Source organism: Chiloscyllium plagiosum, unplaced genomic scaffold (assembly GCF_037043375.1).
Source record: "Chiloscyllium plagiosum isolate Xiang-an unplaced genomic scaffold, Cpla_swu_hap1 HiC_scaffold_23, whole genome shotgun sequence".
NCBI classification, from domain to species: domain Eukaryota; kingdom Metazoa; phylum Chordata; class Chondrichthyes; order Orectolobiformes; family Hemiscylliidae; genus Chiloscyllium; species Chiloscyllium plagiosum.
The window spans coordinates 27,894,626-27,920,575 of record NW_028270161.1 but is presented as its reverse complement, the minus strand read 5'-3'; the positions used below and the strand labels follow the sequence as shown (position 1 = coordinate 27,920,575).

The 25,950-nt window shown below is 40.8% G+C and overlaps 1 protein-coding gene across 3 annotated transcripts in view; it reads right to left on the bottom strand.

Annotated features, from left to right (window-relative positions):
- The window catches only part of fbxl13 (F-box and leucine-rich repeat protein 13), a 317,084-nt gene that overhangs the window by 98,125 nt on the left and 193,009 nt on the right, over window positions 1-25,950 (bottom strand). For all 3 annotated transcript variants that reach the window (XM_087999504.1, XM_087999505.1, XM_087999506.1), the window contains exon 15: window positions 15,040-15,138. In XM_087999504.1, coding sequence (XP_087855630.1) covers window positions 15,040-15,138 — 99 coding nt within the window. The remainder of the gene's footprint in view (window positions 1-15,039; window positions 15,139-25,950) is intronic.

Sequence of the window (25,950 nt, the reverse complement as noted above, 5' to 3'; positions counted from 1 at the left end):
GCCTTATAATGTAGAGGGACATTGGTGCAAATAATTGGAACTGAAGAGAGTGGGACTGGAGGGTGGTGATAGCTGATAAAATCGAGTTGAGAAATCTGGGGCATTTTTGAAGTGGCAGGTAGGAGAGGCCTGGGGCACAGATTGACTATCCTTTCCAAGTGTTAATATCTGACTGATCAAACTTAATATCTTTATTTAAGATTAAGCCAAACCAAGTGGTGGCTATTCATTTTCTCAGCACTTTTATATGGGGAACATAAAACGTAGTAGCAGAGGCAGGCCATTAAGCCTATCAGGTCTGCTCCACCATTCAATTAGATGATCTGATATTCTTCAACTCTATGTTCCTGTCTTATCCAGGCTATTTTAGATTTAGTATTACGTAATGTGATGGGATTGATTAGTGATCTCAAAGTAAAAGATCCTCTAGGGAGTAGTAATCACAGCATCGTAGAATTTCAAATTCAATTTGAGGATGAAAAACTTAAGTCCCACACTAATTTTCTTATGTTATACAAAGGCATGAGGACACAAGTGGACTGGACAGAAAGACTAAAAACTGAACCATGGATGAACAGGGGCAGATATGTCAGTAAATATTCAATTCCTCCAACTAAAATATATTCCAAAGAGCAAGAAAGATTGTAAGAGGGGAAATAGCAAAAAGTTAAAGATAACATAAAGGCAAAAGCTAATGCATACCATATTACAAAGATCAGTGGCAGAGTAGAGGATTGGGAATCTTTTAACTCCAATAAAGCATTGATAAAAAAAAGCCAAGGTAATTTCTAAAAGAAAATTAGTGCAAAATATAAAAACACAGCAAAAACTTCTATAAGTATATAAAAAGCAAACAAGTAGCACAAGTGAATGTTGGCCTATTAGCGAATGAGACTAGAGAATTAATTATAGGGAACACAGAAATGGCAGAGAAATTAATATTTTGTCTCAGTTTTCACTGTGGAGAACAGTGAAACCATCCCATTAGTAACAACTGATGCAGAGCTTATGGAAAAGGAAGATCTCAAAACAATCACCATTCCTAGGGTGAAAAAGTACTTAGTAATCTAATCAGATGAAAGGCAACAAGTCCCTAGGACCTGATGTTCTACAACTTAGGCTCTTAAAGAAGTGACAGCAGATGAATACATTGTTTATAAAATTCCAAAATTGCCTGGATTCTGGGAAGTTCCAGTGGATTGGAAAAATGCAAATGCAAAACACTTATTCAAAAATGGAGGGAGGCAGGAAGTAGGAAACTATAGAATAGTTAGTTTTACGTCAGTCAGTCAGTGGGAAATTGTTGGTATCCATTATTAAGAAAGCATTAATGGGACATTTGGAAAATCAAAATGCAATCTATCAAGATTAAGTGGTTTTATTATAGATAAATCACATTTGACTGATTTGCTAGAATTCCTCAAAGATGTAACAATCAAAGTTGATGAAGGGGCACTGCAGGGTAGGATGTCTGGACTTTCAAAAGGCATTTGATAAGGTGCCACACAAAAGGTTAATGTATAAGATAAGAATCACATCGTGTTTGGGGTAATATATTAGCTTGAATAGAGGATTGACTAATCAACAGGAAATAAAGAGTTGAGGTACATGGCAAGCTGTAACCAGTAGAATATCACAGGGTTCGGTCTTCAACCACCAACTATTTACAACCTATATTAATGACTTGATTGCAGGAATAGAATGTACTATAGCCAAATTTACAGATAACATTAAAATAGGTGGGAAAGTAAGTTGCAACGTAGAAAGAAGAAATTAGAAAATTGATAAGAATTGTTCAGGTGAACAATGGAATTTGACACAATAAGTGGGAGGTGATCCATTTTTGAATAAAATGGCAATGTATTATCTGAAGTGAGAGACATTTCAAAATGCTTAGGTGCAGAGAAACCTGGTCATCTTTGTGCATGACTGGCAGAAGGCTGCAATGCAGATGCAGAAGGTAATAAGGAGATCAAATGGAATTTTGGCATTTATTGCTAAAGGAATCAAGTATAAAAGTAGTGAATTGTTATTGAATCTGTATAAGGCATTGGTGAGATCACATCTGGAGTACTGCATAATTTACTTGAGGAAAGATGCAATTACTTTGGAAACAGTTCAGAGAAGGTTCAAACGATTAATTTTTGAGATGAAAGGTTTGTCTTATGAAGAAGGATAGACCAGTTTATGTCTAAATGCACTAGAGTTTAAAAGAATGAAAGAAAATTAATTGAGGTGTATAAGATGCTGAAGAGAATTCACAAAGTAAATGTAGAGTGGGCGTTTCCCCTTGTGGGGTACTCTAGAATGAAAGGACATAGTTTTAGGCAAAGGGCAATGTTCCCTCTAAGCTGTGCATGTGTGCAGCCTCTCCAATGTTCCATACACAGTGATCAATGTTAACACGCTAGTCACAGTATTGAACTCTGGTTCCAAAAGTTGCTGTTGCGCATGGGCTTGGAGACCCATATAGCCAGTAAGAAATTTAGAGGGAATGCTGCTAAAGGGCAGAAGATTTAAAACAGATAGAGGAATTAGTTCTCTGAAAGGGTCATGAATATGAATATATAGAATTTATTACACCAGAGTGTGGTGGATGCCAGAACACTGAATTAATTTAAGGAGGAGATTAGTCAGATTTTCAAATAGTAATGGGTTAAAGGTTTATGAAGAGCAGTGGGAAGTGAAGTTAAGGCCGTGAAGAGATCAGCCATGATCATCATAAATGGCAGAACAGAGTCGAGGGGTTGAATTGTCTATTCCTGCTCAGAATTTTTATGTTTCTAACCCTATAATATGTGGCAACCTTGCTGATTAAAAAAAAAACTATCCATCTATCTCAGCCTTGAAAATACTTAATGACCCAACCTCTGCAATCCTCCGTGGTAAACAAATCCACAGATTAAGTACCCTCTGAGAAGACAAGTTTCTCATCTCTGTCTTAAATGTTCAAACCCTTATTCTGAGATTATGCCCTATGGTCCTAAACTCTCCCACAAGAGGAAACAATTTTTCCATATCTATCCTGTCAAGTCCTCCCAGAATCTTATGTTTTTCAACAAGGTCACCTTTCATTCTTCTGTACTCAAGTTCAAGCCCAACCTACTTAACCTCTCCTCATAAACAGTCGCTTCACACTTGGAATCAGTCGAGTGAACCTTCTTTGGATTACCTCCAATGCCAGTATTTCTTTCTTTATTAAGAGGCCCAAAAATATTCATGATATTCCAGCTGTTGTCTCACTAGTGCCTTGTATAGTTCTGACAAGATCTACCTCCCTTCTTTTATATTCCATTCCTTTTGAAATAAAAGCCAACATTCCATTTGTTTTCCTATTACCTGCTGAACTTAGAAGTTTTTTGTGATTAATGCATGAGGATTCCCAAATCCATATGTGCTGTAGCTTCCTGTAGTTTTTCACCATTTAAATAATATTCAGTTTCTCTATTCTTCCTATCAAAGTGCATAATCTCATATTTCCCCACATTATATTCCAACAGCCAAGATTTTGATCACTCGCTTAAACTATCTATATGCCTCTGCAGACTGTGCCATCCTCACCACTTGCATTTCCACTTATTTTGTGTCATCTGCAGACTTAGCCATAGTGCACTCATTTTCCTCACCCAACTCATTAATATATATTGTAAATAATTGTCGCCCCAGCACTGATGCATTTGACACTCTGTTAGTTACAGGGAGCCATCCTGAAAATGTCCCCCTTACCCCAATTTTCTGTTAATTAGCCAACCCTCTATCCATGCTAAAATAATAGGCTCTTATCTTATTATGCAGTCTAATGTGTGGCACCTTTTCAATCACCTTCTGAAAACCCAAATATATTACAGTCAATGCTTCCTTTTTAGCTATTCTGCAAATTTGTAAATTTGTCAGGCATGATTCTCCTTCTTGAAGACATGCTAATTCTGCTTGATCATATTATGTATTTCTAAATTATCTGATATTACATCCTTTATACTAGACACTTTAACATTTTTCCAATAACAGATGTTAAGCTAACCAGCCAATAATTACCTGTTTTTTTTTCTTTTGCATTCCCTTCTTAAATAAGTGTTTCATTGATAGTTTTCACATCTGTAAGGATTTTAGGAAAATAAGCACCAGTACATCCAATATCTTTGCAGCTACTTTTTAAAATATTCTTGGATGCATCACATTAGGTCAAAGAAAATTATCTATCTTTAGCCCCATTAATTCCTCCAGCACTTTTTCTCTAGTGATAGTTACTGTATTAATTTTCTCTCCTCTTTTTGCCTCTTGATGATTTAGGAATTTTGCAAGACTATTAACGTCTTCTACTGTTAAGACTGATGGAGAGTATTGATTTAACTCCTTTGCCATTTCCTGGTTCCTCTTTAGTATTTCCCCAACTTTGTCTCTAAGAAGTCTATGTTAACTTTGGCCTCACACTTCCTTTTTATATACTTAAGCTCTTGATGTCCATCATCATATTACATGTAACTTTATATTTTCCATTTAAAGCTTTTTGGTTTTTAAAGCTTTCCCAATACTCTGCTTTACCAATAATTATAGTGACATTGTATGTTTTTCTTTCAATTTGACACTATCCTTAACTTCTCTGCTTAACCATGGTTGACAAAGTATCTTCAAAATCCTTTTTTTCTCACTAGGATATATCTTTGCTGTGAGACATGAATTATTTTATTGAATGTCTACCTTTGTCCCTCAATAGTCTTTACTGAGTCCTTTCTCAGTCCACTCCAACCAGGTCTACCTAATATTTTATGGTCACACTTATTAATCTCAACACAGTTGTTTCTGGCCACTGAAATGGGAAAATCAAGGATTGTGGAAGGGATTACTGCACTTTTAAGTGAAAGTTACCAGAACTTACTGGAAATAATGTTTACATTACTGCTTTGTTAAAGCAGTGGCAAGGCTGGTTCCATTCAGCCTAACACCAGGGTTGTGTGGTTGCTGCCTGGGTAGCCAAAAAACTTGTGGGTACAAATGATCCTCTGTAAGGGGAAGTAATGTGTCTCGCTTTGCATTAGAAAAAACCTAAAATCTGAAGAAAGCCACTTTATTTTCCCCCACTATTTGTTGTAAGCTTTTAGCCAGTAACCAAGAGACTTTGCAATTAACATACTAGTCACCTGTGCATCCTATAAAGAAGTGAGAAAGAACCCAGAGAAAAGAGATTGAAGAATGACAAGTCTGGCAATCAAAAGGATCATTTCAGTGAACCCTGTGGTCAGAGACCATTGGCTTATTCCCTGCATACATAACACCAGTGCTTGTGTGTCTGTCTTTACATGTGTGTTGGGGGAGTTCGATATAGAAGTTAGAGTTATATGTCAGCAGTTCATCTGTGTTTAATACAGAAACCAATATTGTATTTTCACTTCACCTGGATCTTTACACACAGGTAAATTGGTGAACTTTTGTGTACTTTAATAACACTGGAACTTCTGTGGCAACTCTGAGAATACTGGAGCTCAATTTTTTGTGTGTTACCCCAGTGAAGTGTGATAGATACTTAATAAAATCTTAGCACATCAACGAAATTGTAAACTAATATCTATCCCCGCATGGGCTGAATATGCACTGCAAATGGTTGAGGGCTACATATTAACTGGTTTTCTTTGTAAGAAATCCAAAATTCTTTTGGTAATGTGTGATCATCCCCAGATTTTGGAAGGACCGGAATTTACTCATTTTTTTCTGAGCACCTGAGGGAAAAAAGGTTTGAGGTTTCAGAGAAAATTCATTGAGCCTTACAGCATTGTATCTATAACCCTTTGTAGACTCCTTATATCCTCTCTTCACAACTCATTTTCCGACCTTTGTGTCATAAGCAAATTTAGTTACCATACCTATGGTCCCTTCATCCGTATCATTTATATAAATTGTAAAGAGTTGAGGCTCCAAAACCAACCCCGGTGACACACCACTCATGACATTCTACCAGCCTGAAAAACATTCTGGGGTGTTACTTATATTGACCCTAGTGAGGACCGAAGGAAACTATCTGTTTAATTCATCTGCCTTCTTTTTATCCACCATTACTAATTCCCAGACTCATTTTCAAGAGGACCAATACTTTGTTCATTCTTTTCTTTTTAATATCTGAAGAAACGTTTCCTATCTGCTTTTATATTTTTGGCTAATTTGCTCCTATTCACCTTTTCCATCACCTTTATTTTATTTTAATGTTCTGTCCAATCATCAATCACCTTGTTACAATCTTTGATTTTATTAGTAAATTACAGATGGCAGTGCATCTCTTAGAATTTTCCTTATTTGATGGAATGTATCTATTCTGCGCTTTCTGGAATATCCTCTTAAAATGTTTGCCACTGTGTTTCTATTGGCCAATCCATTAACCTAAAGTGTTAGTTCACTTTCTTTAGCTCTGCTTTCATGCCCTCATAATTGCTTTTGCTTAAAATCAAGATAGTCATCACAGACCCACAGTTCTCTTCCTTAAATTGTATGCAAAATTCAATCGTACTGTTATTGCTGCTACACAGGGGCGCTTTCAATCACTCTTATTTCATTGGTCAAAACCAGGTCTGGTATACCCTACTGTCTGGTTGGTGCCTAAGAAATTGCCCCAAAATTCCTCATCTAGATTGCTTTTTCCCTTCTGACTTTTCCAGTCCATATGTAGGTTAACATGATAATTGTTGAATTGAATTTATTGTCACGTGTACCCAGGCACAGTGAAAAGATTTGTATGCTTTTGACAGGCTTATATTATTTCTTCCTTGATAGCCTGTCCTACTACCTGGTTGCTGTAAAGAGGTCTGCACACAAGTGATCCCTTGCCTTTATGATTTCTCATACAGTCATAGAGTTATAGAGATATACAGCACCGAAACAGATCCTTTGGTCCAACTCGTCCACGTCGACTAGATATCCCAACCCAATCTAGTCCCACCTGCCAGCATCTGGCCCATATCCTTCCAAACCCTTCCTATTCACGTACCCATCTATATGCCTTTTAAATGTTGCAATTGTACTAGCCTCCACCACTTCCTCTGGCAGCTGATTCCATACACTTACCACTCTCTGCATGAAAAGGCTGGCCCTTAGGTCTCTTTTATATCTTTCCCCTCTCACCTGAAAACTATGTCCTCTAGTTCTGGACACCCCAAACCCCAGGGAAAGGGGATTTATCCTATCCATGCCTCTCATGATTTTATAAACCTCTATAAGGTCTTCAACCTCTCCCAATAGCTCCACCCCTGGCAACATCCTTGTAAATCTTTTCTGAACCCTTTCAAGTTTCACAACATCTTTCCGACAGGAAGGAGACCAGAATTGCACGCAATATTCCAACATGGCCTAACCAATGTCCTGTACAGCCAGAACATGATCTCCTTACTCCTGTACTCAATACTCTAACCAACAAAGGTAAACATACCAAATGCCTTCTTCACTATCCTATCTACCTGAGCCCCCACTTTCAAGGAGCTATGAACCTGCACTCCAAGGTCTCTCTGTTCAGTAACATTTCCTAGGACCTTACCATCAAGTGTATAAGCCCTGCTAAGATTTGATTTCTCAAAATGCAGCACCTCACATTTATCTGAATTGAACTCCATCTGCCACTTCTCAGCCCATTGGCCCACCTGATCAAGATCCCGATGTAATCAGAGGTAACAAGATTCTTTCTGTATCCTGCTTTACTGAATTAAGGTCATCTCTCTATTGTGCTAACGTCATCTTTGAATAGCAAAACTGCTCCATCATCATCTCCTAGCTTCTTGTCCTTCCTAAATGTCCCATTTCCTTCAATATTCAACACCCAATCTAGGTTATTCTGCAGCTATGTCTCAGTAATGGCCACTAGATCATACTTACTTTTCTCAATTTGTACTCCTAGTTCATCTGCAACATGCATTCAAATACAGTGCCTTAAATGTAGTCATTTTATTGTTTTACAAATCTCTAGTTTATCTGAATTATCTGTCCCTTTCTGCCACTGTTTATAATTAGTACATTAAGACCTTCCCCGTTGTCTTTTTTCCATACTTTGATTCACTAAAACTTCCCAAATTTGGACCTTTGCCCCAGTATTTAGTTTAAACCTCTTCAGTTTAAAATACTTCCCTACATTGTTCACAAGAACATTAGACCCAGTATGGTTCAGGTGCAGACCATCCCAAAAGTACAGATTCCACTTTGCCCAGTATTGGTGCCAGTGCCTCACTAACTGGAACCCACTCCTCTCACACCAGTCTTTCAGCCACACATTCATCTGTCTATCTTTGTTTACTCTAAGCTCATGGCACAGGTTCTGCTTCTTAATTTGATGCCTAGTTCATTCATTTCATTGGTGATTACATAAACCACAAGAACTGGATGCTTCCCCTCCCACTGAAAGTTTTTCACCAGCATCAGCACAGCGATCTGGACTCTGCAGAGACTAGTGTTTATACACTGTCTATGCTGTCCCTTATTACCACTATATTACTTTTGACTCCCCCACTTGAATAGTTTTCTTTACTGTGGTACCATGGTCATTTTGCTAATCTATCTCATTGGGTGGCATAGTGGCTCAGTGGTCAGCACTGCTGCCTCACAGTGCCAGTGACCCGGGTTCGATTCCAGCCTCAGGTGGATGTTCGTATGGACTTTTTAGATTACATTACATTAGATTAGATTATATTACAGTGTGGAAACAGGCCCTTCGGCCCAACAAGTCCACACCGACCCGCCGAAGCGAAACCCACCCATACCCCTACATTTACCCCTTACCTAACACTACGGGCAATTTAGCATGGCCAATTCACCTGACCCTGCACATCTTTGGACTGTGGGAGGAAACCGGAGCACCCGGAGGAAACCCACGCAGACACGGGGAGAACGTGCAAACTCCACACAGTCAGTCGCCTGAGGCGGGAATTGAACCCGGGTCTCAGGCGCTGTGAGGCAGCAGTGCTAACCACTGTGCCACCGTGCCGCCCACAAATGAATTTCCTCATGAATTTCCTCTGAGGGTTCTAGTGTCCTCCCACGTTCCAAAGATATGCAGGTTAGGTGAATTGGCCATGCTAAATTGCCCATTGTGTCCAGGGATGTGTAGGTTAAGTGCATTAATTGGGGAAATGTAGAGTAATAGGGTAGGGGAATGGGTCTAGGTGAGATACTCTTCGGAGGATCAGTGTGAATCTGTTGGGCCAAATGTTTCCACTGTAGGGATTCTATTCTATGATGACTTCAAACACTTAACAAGATAATGTTTGCCCTGGAATACAATGGTAATATTGAGATGCCACAAACTGTAGCTTTGACACACCATATGCATTTTTAATGAGTTTGAATGAATCATTTAGTTATTATTCACTTACCTATGTTGCTTTTTATGTATTATATTAACTTTACCACTAATAAGCATACCATGTTGAAGCCTAAGAATAGCATTAACCAATTTATGTAGCTAGCTCCTTTTTTCTTTAGGGGAGAAAGAACAAATTCCTACCAATCAGACCTCTGTTTTTTGCTGATGCTAATTTCATCAGATTTTTCAAAGGTTGTGGGCCTAGGTGTTCCCTTCAGGTCTTGCTGTCTCCACTCTTGGAAGCTGAGACTGCACAGACAATGCACTTACAAACTTTCTGTGATGTCATTTTTGTTTTTTTTCAACAAGGACTAACTGCGGGACACGCTTCCCAGATTGCTTCACTGTTGAATACACTCCCCAAACTGCTCCACTTCAATGCTGCTGCAAGACACTCTTCCCATGGGTTATAGCAAACAGTCATGCCCCAACTGAAAGGAATTTGGTACATATGAAGTGTGTGTGGGGAAGGGGCAGCAGAGAACCCTGCATTCAAATTTCCAGGCTTGGGTAATCCAAAGCTATGAATTTAGTCACTTTTAGTAATACTTCACAAGTCAATCTTCCAACCAAATATTCTATTGCAGCAGAGTTGTCATATTTATGGTCATGGTGCTCCAGTGCAAAAGGAGGCCATTTAGCCATTGTATGTACACAAGCTACCCAATATGCATTACAAATTACTTCCATTCTCCCACCTTTTTCTTGTGGCTTTGCATATTGTTTCTATTCAAATAATTATCTAATGTCCTGTTGAGTACCTCAGTTGAAGCAACCTCCAACACACAGGCAGATAACAATAGAAAAACTGCACACATCCTTTCGATCCAGGGATTCCTGGAAGTATTGATCACAGATAACGGTCCATCACTTGCCAGCACAGAATTTGAATGTTTCCTCAGTCGAATAGTATTCATCATCCAGTGGTCTGGCAGAAACTTTGAAGGCAGATTTAAAGAAACAGTCTACAGTTTTATTAGATACCAAACTTAGGAATCACCTCTCATTCAACTACAGGGATAACTCCAACAGTGTTGCTAATGGGGAGAAGAACATGCAACAGGTTAAATCTGATCTTCATGCAGCTGCCAGCATTCGTTGCTAGTGGGACAGAAGTTAAGATGTAAGGAGGCTGCCGCTTCTTGAAGATAGCCCAACTGCAGCAGTTCAGGGGATCTTTGGAGGCAGAAGTTCCATGGATGAAAAATAGTCTACAGGCAGGAAGGCAAACCCCATAATTTCAATGATCTTTCTGGAGGGGAGGCCATCTCCACCTGATGATCAACAATTTTAAATCTTACTTCTCCAAAGTCTCGTACTACCTCAGCAATACCCACTTCTCTCAGTGGGATTGCAGAGGCTTCAGGCCTGCTGGCCATTTGATTGGGCCATCAACATTAAGACACACACCTTCCCCCCTTCTACTCCTGATGACTTCAGTTCGATTGTGGGCCAATAGATCCTCATTTGGTGCTGATGTCGGTGTCCTGAAGCTCAGTTCAACATAGTTCACACCAGCTTATAGGATCTTCCATATGTTTTTGGACATATTCTTCATTCGGTTAACATGAGTTCTTCCCATGCAGGAGATTTGAAAGAGTGTTCTGCAAGAGTCAGAAAGTAGCGGATGTACTATTGATTGCCTTCTGATAAAGTCAGCAACTAAAACTCGATGACCTTAGAATACCAAAGATGATGAGTTGTCGAACAAAGAGATTCATTGTTCCTTGAAAGCAGAGTTGCAGGTAGGCAGGGTAGTGAAGAAGGCGTTTAGTACCATTGGTCAGTGCACTGGAGTTGAAAGGTCACATTATTACTGTACAGGGCATTGATTAGGCTGCTTTTAGAATACTGCATTCAATTCTGTTCTCCCTTCAATAGGAAAGATGTTGTTAAACATGAAAGGGCTCAAAGGATTTAAAGAACCAAGTTGTTGGGTTTGGAGGGTTTGAGCTATGGGAAGAGGCTGATTGGGCTGGGGCTATTTTCCCTGAAGCATCAGAAGATGCGTGGTGACCTTATAAAGTCAAGATCTTTTCCCCAGGGTAGGGGATTTCTAAACTAAAGGGCATAGGTTTAAGATTAGATTAGATTAGATTACTTACAGTGTGGAAACAGGCCCTTTGGCCCAACAAGTCCACACTGACCCGCCAAAGCGTAACCCACCCAGACCCATTCTCCTACATTTATGCCTTCACCTAACACTACGGTCAATTTAGCATGGCCAATTCACCTGACCTGCACATTTTTGGATTGTGGGAGGAAACCGGAGCACCCGGAGGAAACCCACGCAGACAGGGGGAGAATGTGCAAACTCCACACAGTCAGTCACCTGAGGCAGGAATTGAACCCCGGTCTCTGGCGCTGTGAGATAGGAAAGATTTAAAAGGGACCTTACGAGCATGTATGGAATGAGCTACCAAGGGAAGTGGTGGAGGCTGGTACATTTACAACATTTAAAAGGCATCTGGATGGATATATATACCAGAAAGGATTAGATGGACATTGGCCATATACTGGCAAATGAGATTAGATTAATGTAGAATATCTGGTCAGCACAGACAAGTTGGACTGAAGGATCTGTTTCCATTATGTACATCCCAATGACTCTAAGGCAAACAAGAATACATAATACATGCTGCCCAGACTACAACAAAAGATTCCATGAGTGACTGTTTTTTTTTCAAAAATGTCTGCAGGAGATGGTGGCCCCGTGTATCTCTTGACTTTGTCCTTCTACATGATAGTCATGGGTTTGGAAGGAGCTTTGATGAATTTTTTTGTCTTATACATGATATGCACTACTGCTACTATGCATCAGGGAATTAATATTTGACCATGTATCAATCAAGTGAGCTACTTTGTCTTGGACAGTGCCAAGCTTCTCAAGTGTTATTGCAGCTGCACTCATCCAGACAAGTGGGGAATATTCCATCACACTCCTGATGTGGGCCTTGTAAATAGTGGATAAGGTTTTGGGGAGTCAAAAGATGAGTTACTCCCTGAAAGATCCCTCACATCTGACTTGTTCTTGGTTAGTCCAGTTCAATTGTTGATCAGTGGTAGTTCCAGATATTGTTAATGGGGATTTAGTAGTGGTAATGTCATTGAATGTCAAGGGGCAATCTAAAGAATTAGATTGTTGCTCCTCGTCAGAGGTCTAAGCTATTGTAGCACAGGGAGCCCACATTAGAACATAAGAACTAGGAACTACTCTGTCATTTGATATAATTATGGATAATCTCACTTCAGCTTCAACTCCACTTTCCTGCCCTCTCCACATAACACTTAAATCCATTACTAATTAGAGGTCCATCCCTTCTTAAATCCCAGCATCTACCTCACTCTGGGCTACTGAATTCCACAGATCCAGAACACTCCTAATCTCTGATTTAAATCTGCTACTCGTTATTCTAAAACTATGACCGGTTATTCTCTTCTCCACCCTCTTCCATCGAGCAGAAGATACACAAGTCTGAAAACACATACGAAAGGATTCAAGAACAGCTTCTTCTCCATTGTTATCAGATTTATGAACAGACCTCTCATTAGAGTTGATTTCTCTCTGCAGCTTCTTTGTAGATGTCATACTATATTCTGCATTCTGTTCTATTTCCCTGATGCATTTATGCAAGGTATGATTTGTCTGGAAAGCACGCAAACATTACTTTTCACTGCATCTCATTTCATGTGACAACAATAAATCAAATCAAATTGAGATGATGCTGCTCCTTTAACAACGTTAAGTTGTCCTTTCTCAAAACGGGTCATAAATGCAGAGGTTCCAATTGGTCTGGAAATATCTACTTGAAAAAGCCTTTAAGCTATTTCTTTGTACAAGAAAAGAGGAGTGACCAACTCTCCTAGTTCAGGGTTTTGGTTTTGCTTTTGTTTTAGCAAGCAGGCTGTTTGAGCTGCTGGTCAAAGAAACAGCACCATGCTAATTCACTCTCTCTGTCATCTCTCCCATAAGAACTTATGTTTGATTTTACATTTTTTTGCCAAGTTGGTGTTTATTCTTCATGGGATGCTGGGTAGGCAGCATTTATTGCCCAACCCTAATTGCCCAGACGGCAGTTGAGTCAACCACATTGCTGTGGGTCTGGAATCATATGTAGGCCAGACTAGTTAAGGATGATAGCTTCCTTCCCCAAAGGACATTACTGAACCAGATAGGTTTTTTCCAACAATTGGCAGTGGATTCACAGTCATCATTTGACTCTTAATTCCAGTTTTTAAAACTGAATTAAGATTCCACCATCTGCCATGGCGAGATTTGAACCCAGGTTCCCAGAACATAATCTAGGTCTCTGGATTAACAGTCCAATGATAATACCATTCGGCCATTAGGAGATAATACTGTTCCAAATACTTGCAACATTAAGTTGCGATAAAGTCATTTGGGTTTTCAGGTAGGTTAAGTTATCCTAAATTCAGTTTTCTATTGTTTGTGTGCAAATAAATTCTGTTTTGTTTAAAACCAAGTGGTTTGGCCAACTACATCACCCCTGGAATATCCACACTACACCTGCTTAAAACAACTACCAACATTGGGGTCTGGGCTACCTTCTTGAAATGTTTTGAGGGAGTCTAGCCTGGTTCATAACAGAATCAACCATGGGCTATTTCACACTGGTACCCCACTGCAGCCTGAAACGCTATTCACTTAGATGGACACTGGAAAGGGTTTATGGATAGTTGATCTGTGCTCAGATGATTGTGTGAAATTGGAGTCTGTGGAAATTATAGAAATTCATGTGTATGATGTCATTCTATCATTTCAATACTACTAAAATGTCTAAACTGCTGAAATGGCAGTGCTGCAATCAGCTACCCCACCCAAATTTCAGTAGTAAGCAAAAAGGGTAGAAATGAGATCCGCTTATATTTGAATCCTATTTCTAAGTTTCCCATTTTGCATCAATGCATCAAAGTGTACAAGAAAATTCAGAGCTATCTGATTTAAAAGGATAGAGTAATTTGTAATTAATCATTCATTGTGGAAGTATGAAAGTTGTTAAAACATATTTTTAAAACTTGTAATATTTGTAAATTGTGAGCTATTGGAGTTAGGTCACATCCAGGAGGTTTAGCAATACCCTGGGAGAAGGTGTACAGAAGGTGGAAATTGCGCTTTATTGCATCCACAAGTAATTAAAGGGGATGACAGTTTACGTGTATTCCCCCAAGATTTAAAATATTATATCAAAACCTAACCTGCTACAAAATCCATTGTTAAGGCAATAAATAAGACAGTCTGAACTGAATAAACTGGCATGGGAAGCAAAAAATTCTTATTTCAAGTTCTCAATTGATATGCTAAAACTGCATTTTAAGTGCCATTCTAATCATTAACATAGCAGCTGTGTGAAAAAGGAAACAACAAATGTAAGGAATAGCTCAGAAATGCACTGTTCACAAAACAAAGGAGAGCAACAACAGTCATGAAGTCATCAAAGCCAGAATGAAGATAATGGAGAGAAGACTGGCACTCACCCTATGAGCCTGAGGCTTTGTAGGACAGAGAGAGAGAAAGAGAAAAAGATAGAGACAGGGAGAATACTTTTCACAGTTCATTCAATTACTAAAAATATTTGGAGCAAATATTCTTTAAAATTCAAATAATTTCAAGTCTTACAAAAAACTTGATGAAAATAATGAACAATTAAATTAGTATGGATATTTGTCTGTTTATAGAATACACTTACTGTGATACAGCTGTTAGTAAGAGTTGCCATATCATTGATTACAAGATGTTCAATATCACTGCAGCCAATTCCTAATGACCGGAAGCCTCTCACTGAGATCTAAAAGACAAAAAAAGAGACATAAAATAAATTCATATTTATTCAAGTTATAGGATTATGGCAGATTCAATAACACCCCAATTTTTAATATATATTGATCCCAGAGTATGCGGACAACAGAAAAATGTGAAAAATACTAACTACTAGCAAAGATAACATATGTTCAATTTTTAAAAATTCATTCATGAGTTGACCGAGTGGCATAGTGAAAATCTTCCAAAGCCAACCTATATTGCCCATTATCTCTTCCAGAGTCTCTCTCTGTGTCTCTCTGTCACCTGTGTTTGAATTTACATTTTTTGCCAAGTATGTGTTTGGGGATGTTGCAGGAAATCAGAAAAGCTCTTTGAGTCGCATTTTCATGTTGGTTGGGTTTTCAAATAGTTACGTTATTTTAAATTCAGTTTTCTTTTGTTCGTGGGTAAATAAACTCTATTTGGTTTAAAACTGAGTGATTTGACTAGCTGCATCACTCCTAGAATATCCACACCACATCTGCTTAAAACAAGTAGAAAAGTTTGGGTCTGGGCTATCATCTTGAAATGTTTTGAGAGGGTCTGGCCTCGTCCATAACAGAAGTGAATATGGATAACGTTCCAGTGCCTTTTTTCTATGAAGGCAGTAATGATTGAAAGATACAGAGGCTTTGGAGAGGATGCAAAGAAGGTTTACCAGGATGCTGCCTGGACTGGAGGGCTTGCCTTACGAAGAAAGGTTGAATAAGCTCGGACTTTTCTCTCTGGAGAGGGAGGAAGAGAGGAGACCTGATCGAGGTGTACAAATAATGAGTGGAATAGATAGAATCAATAGCCAGAGACTTTTCCCCAGGGCAGGATTGACTGGTACAAGGAGTCATAGTTTGAAGATATTAGGAGGAAGGTGTAAAGGAGACATCAGAGGTAGGTTCTTTACACAGAGAGTTGTGAATGCATGGAATGCGTTGCCTGCTGTGGTGGTGGAAGCAGAGTCATTGGGGACATTTCAACAACTTCTAGACTTGTACATGGATAGCAGTGAGTTGAGGGGTGCGTAGGTTAAGTTACTATATTTTACATTAGGATTAAACCTTGGCACAACACATCCACCAAAGGGCCTTTTCTGTGCTGTACTTTTCTATGTTCTATGTTTTTTTCTGAACCATTTCAAGTTTCACAACATCCTTTCAATAGGAAGGAGATCAGAATTGCATGCAATTTTCCAAAAGTGGCCTAACCAATGTCCTGTACAGGCGCAACATGACCTCCCAACTCCTGTACTTAATACTCTGACCAATAAAAAAAAGCATACCAAACTCCTCTTTCACTATCTAATCTACCTGCAACTCTACTGTCAAGGAACTATGAACCTGCACTCCAAGGTCTCTTTGTTCAGCAACACTCATTAAGACCTTACCATTAAGTGTATATGTGTTGCGAAGATTTGCTTTCCCAAAATGTAGCACCTCGCATTTATCTAAATTAACTTCAACTGCCACTCCTCCGCCCATTGACCCATCTGATCAAATCCCATTGTAATCTGAGGCCTACTTTGCTGTCAACTACAGTGCCAATTTTGGTGTCATCTGCAAACTTACTAACTATTCCTCCTCTGTTCACATCCAAATCATTTATATAAATGATGAAAAGTAGTGGACCCAGCAATGATCCTTGTGGCACTCCACTGGTCACAGGCCTCCAGTCTGAAAAACAACCTCCACCACCACCCTCTTGTCTTCTACCTTCGAGCCAGTTCTGTATCCAAATGGCTAGTTCTCCCTGTATTCTATGAGACCTAACCTTGCTAACCAGTCTCCCATGGGGAACCTTGTCGAACGCCTTATTGAAGTCCATATAGATCATGTCTAATGCTCTGTCCTCATCAATCCTCTTTGTTACTTCTTCAAAAAGCTTAATCAAGTTTGTGAGACATGATTTCCCATGCACAAAGCATGTTGACTATCTCATATTAGTCCTCGCCTTTCCAAATACATGTACATCCTGACCCTCAGGATTCCCTCCAACAACTTGCCCACCACCGAGGTCAGGCTCACTGGTCTATAGTTCCCTGGCTTGTCCTTACCATCCTCCTTAAATAGTGGCACCATGTTAGCCAACCTCCAGGCTTCGGGCACCTCAACTGTGACTATCCAGCAATCACTTTTCTAGCTTCCTACAGAGTTCTAGGGTACACCTGATCAGGTCCTGGGGATTTATCTACTTTTATGCATTTCAAGACATCCAGCACTTCCTCCTCTGCAAATGGACATTTTTCAAGATGTCAACACCTATTTTCCTACATTCTGTATCTTCCATATCCTTTTCCACAGTAAAAGCTGATGCAAAATACTCATTTAGTATCTCTCCCATGTCCTGTGGCTCCACATAAAGGCTGCCTTGCTGATCTTTGAGTGTCCTTATTCTCTCCCTGGTTACCCTTTTGTCCTTAATGTATTTGTAAAAATCCTTTGGGTTCTCCTCAACACTATTTGCCAAAGGTATCTCATGTCCCCTTTTTACCCTCCTGATTTCCCTCTTAAGTATATACCTAATGACTTTATAATCTTCTACGGATTCACTATTTTGTCTATACCTGACATATGCTTCCTTCTTTTTCTTAACCAAACCTTCAATTTCTCTAGTCATCCAGCATTCCCTATACCTACCAGCCTTTCTTTTCACCCTAACTGGAATATACTATCTCTGGACTCAAGTTATCTCATTTCTGAAGGCTTCCCATTTTCCAGCTGTCTCTTTACCTGCGAATCTGTCCCCAATCAGCTTTTGAAAGTTCTTGCCTAATACCATCAAAATTAGCCTTCCTCCAATTTAGAACTTCAACGTATAAATCTGGTCTATCTTTTTCCATCACTATTTTAAAACTAATAGAATTATGGTCGCTGGTCCCCAAGTGCTCCCCCACTGACACCTCAGTCACCTGCTCTGCTTTATTTCCCAAGAGTAGGTCAAGTTTTGCACCTTTTGTAAGTAGATACATCCACATATTGAATCAGAAAAGTTTCTTTGTACACACTGAGCAAATCCCTTTCCATCTAAATCCTTAACGCTATGGCAGTCCCAGTCTATGTTTGGAAAGTTAAAATCCCCTACCATAACCACCCTATTATTCCTACAGAAAACTGAGATCACCTTACAAATTTGTTTCTCAATTTCCTGTTGACTATTAGGGAGTCTATAATACAATCCAAATAATACAATCCAAATAAGGTGATCATCTTTTTTTTATTTCTCAGTTCCCACCCAAATAACATCCCTGGATGTACTTCTGGGAATATACTCCCTCAGTACAGCTGTAATGCTATACTTTATCAAAAGCGCCACTTCCCCTCCTCTCTTGCCTCCCTTCTGTTCTTCCTGTAGCATTTGTATCCTGGAACATTAAGCTGCCAGTCCTGTCTATCCCTGAGCCATTTTTCAGTAATTACTATAATTTCCCAGTCCCATATTCCTAACGATGCCCTGAGTTCATCTGTCTTCCCTGTTTTGGCCTTGCATTGAAATAAATGCAGTTTAATTTATCAGTCCTACTTTGTTCTCTGCTTTGTCCCTGCCTGCTCTGACTGTTTGACTCGCTTCTTTTCTCAACTATACCAGTCTCCAATTGATGTCTTTCCTCACTATCTCCCTGAGTGTCCCCCCAAGGACAAGAAGAGCATGGGCAGCATGGTGGCACAGTGGTTACCACTGCTGCCTCACAGCGCCAGAGACCTAGGTTCATTTCCCACCTCAGGCAATTGTGTGTGTGGAGTTTGGACATTCTCCCTGTGTCTGCGTGGGTTTCCTCCGGGTGCTCAGTGTCCTCCCACAGTCCAAAAATGTGCCGGTTAGGTGAATTGGCCATGCTAAATTGCCTGTAGTGTTAGGTGAAAGGGTAACATAATAGGGGAATGGGTCTGGGTGGGTTGCTCTTCGGAGGGCCTGTTTCCACACTGTAAGTAATCTAATCAAACTCCTCACCACATCACACAATCCTTGCTTGGGCACACATGCCATTCTTTCACCATGACAGGATCAAGATTTCACAGTTCTTAAAATGATTACAGGAGAAGAAAATATATGTATCTTATCAAATTGATATGGCAGGTTGGGAAAGTAGTTAATACAGCATCCAGAATCCTGAAAAAGTAGTGAAGCAAGGTAGTAATAGTGAACTTCCATGAAACACTTCAGCTGACCCAATTTTAGACACATTTTAAGAGGGATATGAAGGCACAGGGCAGAATGCAGAAGATATTTCTGAGAATTGTCTGTGATTGAAAGATTTCAATTATGTATATAGATTGGTGAAGCTGGGGCTATATTTAATACACTTCTTCAAAATGTGAGGGGTCTGGACAAAATAGATAGACAGACAGAAATTGTTTCTGTTAGTAGAAGGATCAAGTCCCAAAGGACACTGATTTGATGTGAATAGCAAAAGAACCAGAAGTAGTGAGAGAAAATATATTTATAGTATGTGTTGTTAGGATCTGAAAAGGATTGCTTGAATGTGGTGAAGGCAGTTTCAATCACAGCTTTCAAAGGAAATTGGGTAATTATCTATCTAAAGAGAAAATTTGTGGGCCTACAAGGAAAGGACAAAAGTGGAACTAGCTGAGTGGCTCTTATCTAAAGATAGTACAGACAAACTGACAGATCTCTTTATGTTTTAAAATGTTCCATGAAAATTCTGGAATTTCAGAACTCAGTACTGTCGACTCCTTTATAACATAGACTGCAACTATTTTAAAATAAAGCTTGCAAACATCTTTTCAGGGCTACAAGGATAGATAATAAATGCTTTTCTAAAAATGTTCAGATCCAGAATATGAATTTAAGATATTATTTGCTGGATCTTCTGGTAACCATACAAAACCATATAAAAAATGAAACAAAAACAATATGCTCTGTGGAGAGATACAAAGTTACTGTTTCAAATCCAGAGACCTTTGTCAAACTTCTGTTTTTGTTTGTTTCAAGTCTTCAGCATCTGCAGTTCTTTATTTTTATTAAAAAAATTAAGTCAGCCTATGATTTTTTTTAATCTTGTCACACTGTTTAAATATGGGCTATTAATCTTTAAATCCATCAATTGATTTAACAACAGTGACTTTTTAAAGATGTTTTCTTTCAAATAAATGAGCCTGGATACTGCTTTAAAAAGGCTGCAGAGGTCATCTGACCCACAAGAGTGGCCACCTTTTGAAACCTCTGACATGAATGAACAGGAGACATGTCTGAACAGTTTTCCTATAGAATTACATACTTGCCATTGTTTGAACGATCTGGAAAAAAACCTAAATATGCAATAGCAATTTCATCTGCAGAAAATAACAGTGAAAGGAAAGCTACCAAATCCTATAATGCAAAAAGATGGTCCCTTATCCATTTTAATGACAAAATTACTTTGACAATAGAAAACTGAAATTCTTTCATTAATATGACTGTCTCTATTGTGTAGCGACTGTATTGGCACTGCCTCGTGCTCCCACGAGGAGGTTGAACAGTTCATCCACTTTACTAACACCTTCCACCCCGACCTCAAATTTACCTGGACCGTCTCAGACTCCTCCCTCCCCTTCCTAGACCTCTCCATTTCTATCTCGGGCGACCGAATCAACACGGACATTTACTATAAACCGACCGACTCCCACAGCTACCTAGACTACACCTCCTCCCACCCTGCCCCCTGTAAAAACGCCATCCCATATTCCCAATTCCTTCATCTCCACCGCATCTGCTCCCAGGAAGATCAGTTCCAATACCGAACAACCCAGATGGCCTCCTTCTTCAAAGACCCCAGTTTCCCCCCAGACATGGTCGACGCTGCTCTCCACCGCATCTCCTCCACTTCCCGCTCCTCCGCCCTTGAGCCCCGCCCCTCCAATCGCCACAAGGACAGAACCCCACTGGTCCTCACCTACCACTCCACCAATCTCCATATACATCGTATCATCCATTGTCATTTCCACCACCTCCAAACGGACCCCACCACCAGGGATATATTTCCCTCCCCTCTCCTATCAGCATTCCGAAAAGACCACTCCCTCCGTGACTCCCTCGTCAGGTCCACACCCCCCACCAACCCAACCTCCACTCCCAGCACCTTCCCCTGCAATTGCAAGAAATGCAAAACTTGCGCCCACATCTCCCCCCTTACTTCCCTCCAAGGCCCCAAGGGATACTTCCATATCCACCACAAATTCACCTGCACCTCCACACACATCATTTATTGCATCCGCTGCACCCGATGTGGCCTCCTCTATATTGGGGAGACAGGCCGCCTACTTGCGGAACGTTTCAGAGAACACCTCTGGGACACCCGGACGAACCAACCCAACCACCCCGTGGCTCAACACTTCAACTCCCCCACCCACTCCACCAAGGACATGCAGGTCCTTGGACTCCTCCATCGCCAGACCATAGCAACACGACGGCTGGAGGAAGAGCGCCTCATCTTCTGCCAGGAACCCTCCAACCACAAGGGATGAACTCAGATTTCTCCAGTTTCCTCATTTCCCCTCCCCCCACCTTGTCTCAGTCCCAACCCTCGAACTCAGCACCACCTTCCTAACCTGCAATCTTCTTCCCGACCTCTCCGCCCCCACCCCCACTCCGGCCTATCACCCTCACCTTATCACCCTCACCTTAACTTCCTTCCACCTATCGCATTTCCAACGCCCCTCCCCCAAGTCCCTCCTCCCTACCTTTTATCTTAGCCTGCTTGGCACACTTTCCTCATTCCTGAAGAAGGGCTCATGCCCGAAACATCGATTCTCCTGCTCCTTGGATGCAGCCTGACCTGCTGCGCTTTTCCAGCAACACACTTTCAGCTCTGTCTCTATTGTGTGCCATTAGACCAAAACACTATCTTGAAAAAAACTAACAAACAGACAAGCTTATCATCACAAAGGGGAGAATCCTCAAGAAGCCTGCAGCATGGAATACTAAAAGTAACTCAAGATTTTTTTCAACTTGGACTTTTTCTCTGTTTCAAGTCGGAAATGCATTACAGAGATAAAAGCATTTACAAATAAAAATATGTTCAAGTGCCATACCACCTGTTCTGGAAAAAGAACAGATTGATTCACCCAATGAAAAGGCAGCGCCTCGAAAGCTAATGCTCCCAAATAAACCTATTAGACTATGACCCGGTGTTGTGATTTTTAACTTTATCTTGGAGAAAACATTGAAACCTATTCAGAAAGATATAACAGTGTGCTTAAAATATCTTCTTGCATGAAGTTAGTCAACATGTGAAAGGGAAATTGTGTTTGTGTTTGAATTTATTAGACTTCTTTAAGAAAGTAACAGTGAATAAAGGTAAATCAGTGGAAGTAATATACTTAGACTTGCAGAAGACATTTGACAAGATGCTACATCCAAGATTATGAGGCAGAATAAGCATTCATGGTATAGGGAAATAACTTATCATTGTGCATTAGTTGGCTATTGGAAACTCAGTGGACACAAGTTGCTCATTTTCAGTTGGTAAGATGTGTCAAGTGGTATGCCACACTTTTGAGGCCTCAGCTATCTACAGTTAATATCAAAGACTTGGAAGAAGGTACCAAATGGTATGGTTGCTAAACTTTGAGATGGAACTACATTAGATAGACAATTAAATTATGAAGACATAAGGTGCCTGCAAGGGATATATAAATAGTGAGTGAGCAAACATTTGGCAAATGAAGTGCAGGTGTTTCTGGTATAATGTGATCGTTGCATTCCTGTGTAACCTCGCACTATAAAATATCGTGCTGTGGACGATCGCTATAAAAGTCCACTATTCATCAATCACAATAGAGCCAATTTGCATTGACAAAATATGTGTTATACCCAAAATACCTGAATAATGTGGGAAAATATTAACTTGTCCACTCATAGGATGTGGGTATCATTAGCTGGCTTTTTAGTTATCTGATGAGGAAAGGTTGGACCCATACCCATTGAAGTTTGGAAGAATGAGAGATGACACTGTTGAAATATGTAAGATCCTAAGGGGATGACAGGGCAGATGCTGAAAGATGTTTCCTCTTATGGAAGAGAGTAGGACTAGATGGGCCTCCCATTTAAAATGGAGCTGAGATTTATTTCCTCCAAGGATCATGAATATTTGAAACCCTTTTTCCCAGAAGGGAGTGGAGGCATAAGCCTCTCTTGTTGCAGATGTAGATAGTTGACTAACAAGTCAAAGGTTATCAGGTATAGGCAGGAATGTGGAGTTGAGGCCAGATGAGCCATAATCTTATTGAATAGCAGAGTGGATTCAAGGAATTGAATGGCTTACTCCTAATTTGTAGGAAATCCTAATTTGGATTGTAATGATGGATTGTTGCAGCCTATTTGTTTTGCTAGTATTTGTTTTGCAATAGTTTCATTTCTAATTACCATGTTCAAAATCAGTGCCAATGATGACAGGGTATTTGTTGTTTTAAAACTCTTATATGGTATTATTGAAAGTAACACCGAGGAAATGCACAAAAGTAGGAGTCAAAAGAGCATAATGTTTGGGAAGAGACCGGGAACTTTGAGATTTCAAAGATCTCGCCTGTACTGGGAAAGTGACAAAGCTGTTTGTTAGTATCGTGTACATAATTCATATAGTTATAAATACAAATTTATCTGATGTCCTATGCTGCATCTTGGATGAACCCAGTTTCATAGAATCTAATGCCATAATGACTTTTATAGTCAATGGAACAGCTGTCTCATTCAAGGATGAGCCACAATTTCCTTCAATTAAACACTAGAAAGAAAAAGGGAAATTGCTATCACATCACCCCACATCACTCTACTCCACCAATAAAAAGTATTCCATTACCACTTACTCCACACCCATTCAAGCAGAACTACATCATAAAATCTCAGCATCCGATTTAATCCAAAACTATGGTTCAAAATCTATATCCTGTCCATTACTAAGACTGAGAACTTTCTGCATTTGCTCTCTCCAGTTTTAACTCTGCCTTATTCACTGCTAGCACTAAAATAATGGCTCTGGAGTGCACCTGTAAATGCTTCTCTCCTCAGCCTAAACTTCTCCAGGAAAACATCTGAACATCAAAGGACAGCCATGCATACATACATAAAACACAAACACGCCTACACATACATATACATCTATACACATAAATACCATATATTTAATTCCTGGGGTGCAGAGTCCTATACATTGGAGGGTTTTGCAGGTCACACTCATCCAATAGGAATAAACCAGCAACATCCAATTTACAGCTACAGTCCTATTTGGATTCTGCGTACAAGTAGTTCTTCTATAACACAATGGTTGTGTTCGTGTGCAACACCGTGTAATAGAAAAATTGTGCTTTAGAAACCATGATTAGTGTTGACAATGTGATTGTGTTACAGCCAATAAACATAATAAAAGTTTGAGCTTTAGAAACAGCATCCCCAATTCATCATTCGTGTTACAGCGAATCCACACTAATGAAATGCATATTATAGCAGAATGACCTGAGCTGGGGTCCAAACCCTTCACCTCTGATTTGAAGCAAGAGTGCTACCATTGTGCTAAAGGCTCATTGTCTGGAAACGCAAAGCCTGTGTAATTATATTTTGCTCATCACAAGATAAGAAGTTTTAATACCATTTGTTTTGTTGACGGTCAACTTTTTGAGGAGAAAGTGAGGTCTGCAGATGCTGGAGATCAGAGCTGAAAATGTGTTGCTGGAACAGCGCAGCAGGTCAGGCAGCATCCAGGGAACAGGAGAATCGATGTTTCGGGCATAAGCCCTTCTTCAGGAATGGTTCTTGGACTAAGGGGGACAGGACCGTGTCGAGGTATGCAGAGATGAGTTCGGTGGGGCAGGAGCAGGCTGAGACAATGGGTCGGCCGGGGCAGTTAGGTTTGTGGATTTTGGGCAGGAGGTAGAAGCGGGCGGTGCAGGGTTGTGGGACTATGAGGTTGGAGGCGGTGGATAGGAGATCCCCCGAGGTGATGAGGTTATGGATGGTCTGGGAGATGATGGTTTGGTGGTGGGGTCATGGTCAAGGGGGCAGTAGGAGGAGGTATCTGCGAGCTGGTGTTTGGCCTCAGCGGTGTAAAGGTCGGTGCGCCAAACTACTGCCGCGCCTCCCTTGTCTGCTGGTTTGATAGTGAGGTTGGGGTTGCAACGGAGGGAGTGGAGGGCTGCGCGTTCCGAGGGTGAGAGGTTGGAGTGGGTGAGAGGGGTGGGGGAGTTCAGGTGGCGGTTAATATCGCGGCAGCAGTTGGCTATGAAGAGGTCGAGGGCAGGTAGGAGGCCAGCACGGGGTGTCCAGGTGGATGGGGTGTGTTGGAGGCGTGACAAGGGGTCGTCAGAGGGTGGGCGAGAGTCTTGGTTGAAGAAGTAGGCACGGAGGCGAAGGCGGCAGAAGAATTGTTCGATGTCACGTCACGTGTTGAACTCATTAATCCGCGAGCGTAGGGGAATGAAGGTGAGGCCTCTGCTGAGGACTGATCTTTCATCCTCAGAGAGGCGTAGGTCTGGAGGGATGGTGAAAACACGGCAGGGCTGGGAGCTAGGACCTGGTGTGGGGCTGGAGCTGGGTGTGGGTGTGGGGTTAGGCCTGGGGGCAGGGACGGAGATCGGCGTGGGGCGGGGTTGTGCGTGGTGATGGAGATTGGCGAAGGGGCGGGGTTAGACGTGGTGACGGATATCGGCGTGGGGGCGGGGTTAGGCATGCTGTCGGAGATCGGCGAAGGGGAGGGGTTAGGCATGGTGATGGAGATCGTCGTGGGGGCGGGGTTAGGCGTGGTGACGGAACTCGGCGGGGGGCAGGGTTAGGCGTGGTGACGGAGATCGGCTTGGGGGCGGAGACACATGCGGCATTG